Source organism: Orbicella franksi, chromosome 7 (genome assembly GCF_964199315.1).
Source record: "Orbicella franksi chromosome 7, jaOrbFran1.1, whole genome shotgun sequence".
In the NCBI taxonomy this organism is placed as follows: domain Eukaryota; kingdom Metazoa; phylum Cnidaria; class Anthozoa; order Scleractinia; family Merulinidae; genus Orbicella; species Orbicella franksi.
Genome location: NC_138151.1, coordinates 22,998,809 through 23,004,459, shown reverse-complemented (window position 1 = coordinate 23,004,459; position 5,651 = coordinate 22,998,809). Strand labels below are relative to the sequence as shown.

Sequence of the window (5,651 nt, the reverse complement as noted above, 5' to 3'; positions counted from 1 at the left end):
AAAGGACTTGCGGACCTCCCTTTCCCAACTCAAGGAAAACAAACAGAACATTGAGGTTTGAAAGATCATTTCTAAATGAAAATGTCAGTATCAGTAGTAAAGAAAAACAAACAAACAAACAAACAAAAAGAAACCAACAATCAAACTTACCAGAAAAGTAAACATTATCTATTAAATCACATTCTTTTCCCACTTTTTCTTTTCATTTATTCACTTTTTTTCTAACTTTCTAGTTTTCTCTATATATCATAGTAATAATAATAGTAATAAAAGTAATAATAATAATAAAATTTAATCATTTGTAACTATTGATAGACTTTGCTGCCTAGACTACCATAGCTATCCGCGGGCCAGTCCAACTGTAGCCTGCGTAGCAAGCATTTCCGTGGGGTTTGGAAGCAAAGAAAGACCGAGGAACGGGATTTTTGGTGTTTTGTCTGCGCGGAAAATGGGGCGAGAGCCAAAAAAAAGAAAGAGGGCGGTGGGAGAGGGGAAGGAAGGAAACGCTTGCAGACAAACCCCTTGATTTTGAAAACCTCCGTTCGCCAGCGAACGGGGCTCGTGATTGGCTGGGCTAGTCCAATATTATTGACATGTGTCGATCAAAGGTATTTTAATACCTTTGAGTGCCAGACAGCAGGGGAAGACGCGTTCGAAGCTTGTTTACAAAACGCTTTAACTTTTCTCGCTGAACGAGGATTTAGTCCTCAGCTTCGACAGTACGGTAGAAATTTTTGCGGAATCTCCCGCCGTGGCTGGTTCAACAAACACTTAGGACTGTATCTGTCGTTTCCTCCACTTTATTGCAGCTTCTTCCGTACATTCGTTCTGATCAATCTTATCGCTCTAATCGTTCTGACTTAAAATTACAATATTCACTACATTTTATTATCACTAACGTAAAAGCCTTGGCTACGTATGTCCGGCCGCAAACCTAAGTTGGCTAAGGCTCACTATTGTTTCTCTGCGGTCTTTTCTAATCTCCTGACGCGTAACGCTTGTGGTTGATACTAATTTCCTTAGCGTGGGCTACAATTATTCTTTGATAATTACCGAGTATAATCCGATTACACTGATCCTAAAACCACTAACAATTGATTGCTTTAAGCTGAGTCATATCTATTTAATATTCGTCACAGGATGTGGCTATAACACCCAACGCAAATTTCTGCTCGCGAAGCAATATAATTACTAAAAACGTGCTTGAACTTAAACAAACAAATCTTCTAAATATTGTACTAAAACTTGTTATGACACTCTCCCCTCCTTGACTCGTCTACGAGTCAAGCATTAGGCGCGATTTCCAACGAGAATCTAACGCTGCTTTTCGTCGAGGGACGGTTCTTGTGGGACTTTCTACAGTTTTCGCAACGCTGTCCGTTCGTGGTGATCCCTCCCCCTTACTTCTAATTTCCAAGGGGTATAATTTTTGCACTGGCCTGGATAAGTGTGTTGGCTTCCCTTTTGTAACCACCCTTACGTTAGCCCCTCTAACTACACTGTCCTTACCCTTCACAAGGCTCTCTACCACTCCTAATTTCCACTCTCCTCTTTTCTTTTCCTCGTCATACACTACGACTACGTCTCCTACTTCTATCGTTCTATTCTGATTTCGTACCTGACACCTATGAAATTCTCGCAAATTTGCTAAATATTCCCTTCGCCACCGGTTCCAAAAGTGAGCTAACCGAGTACTTAGATATTTAAATCTCGCCGAACATTGCGCCTCACTTACCACATCATCTGGTTCCACAATCTCATCCGGGATTGATTTAATTCTTCGCCCATAGATCAAATGAGAAGGCGTTAACACCTCCTCGTCCACTTCATCGTACTCATAGGTCAACGGCCTCGCGTTTAGCGTACATTCTACTTCTGCGAGCACTGTTAGTAGCTCCTCATACGACAGCCTGGCGTTTCCTAACGTCTTTCTTAAACAATCTTTCACACTCGCTACCATTCTTTCAAAAAAACCCCCCCACCAGGGTGCCCTTTCTAAATTAAACTTCCACTCTATCCTCATATACTCCAAGTCTGCTCGGACTTCTGGATGGTTGAACAACTCGTTTAAGGCTCTCTCGGTTGCTTGAAATGTTTTTGCGTTGTCGGACACAATGAGAACAGGCATTCCGTTTTTCGCGGTGAATCTTCTCAGACAACGTCTAAAAGCGGCGGCAGACAAATCTTCCACTAATTCTAAGTGAACTGCTCTGGTCACGCAACACGAAAATAACGCAATGTAAACTTTCCCCATTTCTCCTGATTTACTCTTCACGTAGAGGGGCCCAGCAAAATCGACACCTACCTTTGAAAATGGTGGGGCTTCCGTGACTCTAAACTCTGGCAGTGCTGCGGTTGGTGGAGAACTGTACGGCTTTCCTTTAAGCTTTTTACAAGTAACACACTCGCTCAGGACCCCTTTCACTTCTTGTCTGCCCTTTGGTACCCAGTACCTTGATCGCAATTCGGCTAATGTAACCCTCACACCATTGTGGTGTACCCTTTCATGACAATCTCGTATAATCAATTTAGTCAAGTGCTTCTTTCTTGGAAGAATGATGGGTCTTCTAGCATCAAACTCTAAATCTGAATTAACAAGCCTACCGATGCATCTAAAAATCCCTCCTTGCTCTACAACGCCAAGTTCACTTTACCAGCTGTTTGAAGTTGCCTTGCTTCTTCAATTCGTTTTGGACCAACTTAATCAATTCGATCTTCGCCTCCTTCAACTCACTCACTTCCAACTTACCTGTCCGCTTTATGATTTTCTTTCGCTTCAAACTCGCCTTTAAATTGTTCACGAACCGTCTCACCCAAGCGGTCACACAAACTAACCTTTGCAGCTTGCTGTAATCGTTCATGTTTACCACTGCTGAGATCTCTTCTTTCGTTTCGACCAGCATTACCGATGTGCTCTTCTTTTCTTCGGATGAGGTCTCGGGAGTTTGAAAGTCCTCGTTTGTGACTGGCCAATCTTCTTTCTGTCCTATCAACCATCGCGGGCCACGCCACCAAAGTTCGTTTTCCTTCAGTTGGGAAGCTAGCACCCCTCTCGAACCAAGATCTGCTGGGTTTTCTAAGGTCGAACAATACGCCCATTTCTCCTTGTTTGTCAGCCTGAGAATCTCGTCTACTCTGTGTCGTACGAACTGCTTCCATTCGCCCTTGTTTTGGATCCAGCTGAGCGTTGTTTTGCTATCCATCCAAAATCTCACGCCATCTACCTTTACCTGTGACTGTAACGCGTTACACACCGTGTTCATAAGTTGTGCCAATATTCTCGCTGACATTAATTCCAAGCGTGGAATGGAGAGTTGTTTTAAGGGGGCGACTCTCGTTTTACTCGCAACTAAGCTCGCATGGGTCTGACCATCATCCGTACGGTACACGAGGTAAGCCATGGCACAGTACGCTCTCTTGTTCGCATCTCCAAATCCATGTAAGTAACACTCTGTCACACTCTCGCTCGCCTCATACAGACACCTACTGACTTTAATTTCCCTCGTTTGTAACAAATCTTTGATCCATTTGCACAATTGCCCTTTAATTTCCCCTGTCAACGTTTCGTCCCAATCAAGCCCGCTACTACAAATTTCCTGAAAAAGAATCTTCATGCTAACCGTCACTGGGCTAATTAGCCCCAAAAGATCGAACAAGCTGGCTAACAAGCTCAAAACGTTACGCTTGGTGGGTTCTAGACCTTTCGCCTTTTTTGCGATATGCGCGAGACTAAGGTGGAAGGTGTCCGATTCACAATTCCATATAACACCCAGAACCTTTTCTCCCTTCGTACCCCCTTGGGCTTCTAATTTTGACGTGCTTGTTGGTTATGTTGGATATTTCCGGCACAACATAAGCTTCAAGCCTAAGCGCCCGATCGGCCTGTAGAGGCATTATGTCAAACTGAACGACTTCCCTCAATCCCGTTTCTTTGGCTTTATGCCCGAACGTATTAATGCTTACCCACTCCTTTCTTACAACTTCTAAGCCATAATCACCCGCGGCCTTAGCTGTTATGAATGATTTGTGACTTCCTGAGTCAAATAAAACTCTCACCCTTCCCCGTACCCTCCCCTTAATTAAGGCTTGGGCAGTTTGGAGTGCAATTCTACTTTCCGTACCTACAAGCATGCTATTTGGATTACTCGTGATTGTGAGTTGAGCACTATCTCCCCCTCGGGGTTGCTGCGATTTTGCGTCACACAAACACGAGTTGTGAAAACCCTTACAACTTTTACATTTTACAGTAATTTGGCAATCTCGGGCGCGATGTCCCCGGTCAATACACTTAAAGCATCTACCAAACTTAAGTAACAGTTTCTTACGTTCGTCAATGTTCGTGACCTTCTTACATTCCTCCGGTAGATGGTTTCCAAGGCAGAACGCGCATCTTCGATCATCCCCTTTCTTTGCAAACAGCGCACTTGTGGTTGGAGGCCCCTTCCTTCCATCGCTGGACGCAACTCGGCGCGGCGTCAAACACTGGTCCTCTCTCAGTTCCACTTCGACCAGGAGTGCGTTCAACATGTCCCCCAATGACCACTCCAAATACTCCTTCCCTCTCGTGATAGTCAGCCGAATGGAGTCGGGGATCTTCTCCAGCAGCATCGGGACGACAATTTCCGAGTAGTTTCGTTCTTCTACTTTTAACGCTTGTAGCGCTCTGTACTTAGTTTCTGCGAAATCATAGAGGCTACGCAGTCTGGGTGTGTCACTCTCATTGAATACGGGACGCGCATTCAACAGTTCGTTTACAAGTGCTCTTTGCACCGCGATCTTTTTACCATATCGTTTCTTTAGCAGTTCTACCGCTGCCTGGTAATTAGCGGACGTCAGCGCGAATCCTCCAATTGCCGATCTTGCTGGTTCTAGCAACAAATTTCTCAGGTATGAGAATTTGTCCACGTTCGAAAGCCCATCGTTCAAGTGAATGGAACTTTCAAACGAGTCCCAGAACTCCTGCCATTCTCCAAGTTTTCCATTAAACTTCCGCACCTCTAGCTTCGGAAGTTTCACTCGTACCGTCTTTTGTTGGCTACTTGGCGGACTGTGATGAATGAGATGATTCGGGTTGGGTGGTGGACTCTCTTGTTGTTCTGGTGGCGCGAATGGCGGGGCAGGCGGGGCAGCGAGCTCGGCCACGCGTTCATCGATTTCAGCTAACCTTTGCGTTGCGTCTGCTTTCAATCGGCCGCTCCGTTCGATCTCATCCGCTATCTCCTCTTCTGTCACTTTTTCATCAGCTGCTAACTCGGCCAGAATCTGCTCATCTAACGGCAAAATCTTGTCAAGCTGTTCTTTCAGGTTGGCTTTCCATTTCTGTAATTCAGACTTTCTGACAGTGGCAAATGCGTTCTCGAAACACTCGTCAACGTCCTCAATGACTTTCTTAAGGAATCCACGATGGCCTGTTCTCACTTTCTTGTTCGACATTCTCTCAATCTACAATCCGGCTCGAAGGACCACGTTTTGCGGAATCTCCCGCCGTGGCTGGTTCAACAAACACTTAGGACTGTATCTGTCGTTTTCTCCACTTTATTGCAGTTTCTTCCGTACATTCGTTCTGATCAATCTTATCGCTCTAATCGTTCTGACTTAAAATTACAATATTCACTACATTTTATTATCACTAACGTAAAAGCCTTGGCTAC

At 44.7% G+C, this 5,651-nt stretch overlaps 2 protein-coding genes across 2 annotated transcripts; both read right to left on the bottom strand.

Annotated features, from left to right (window-relative positions):
• Nucleotides 1-1,276: 1,276 nt before the first annotated feature.
• On the bottom strand, nucleotides 1,277-3,614 carry LOC145492677 (uncharacterized). Its single transcript, XM_081472084.1, has 2 exons — nucleotides 2,750-3,614; nucleotides 1,277-2,631 (listed from the first exon to the last, which is right to left on the bottom strand). The coding sequence occupies exons 1-2, from the start codon at nucleotides 3,612-3,614 to the stop codon at nucleotides 1,277-1,279; spliced, it is 2,220 nt and encodes a 739-aa protein (XP_081328210.1).
• Nucleotides 3,615-3,750: 136 nt separating this feature from the next.
• LOC145492675 (uncharacterized) lies at nucleotides 3,751-5,433 on the bottom strand. Its single transcript, XM_081472083.1, has one exon. It carries the CDS (start codon nucleotides 5,431-5,433, stop codon nucleotides 3,751-3,753), a length of 1,683 nt encoding a protein of 560 aa, XP_081328209.1.
• Nucleotides 5,434-5,651: the final 218 nt, after the last annotated feature.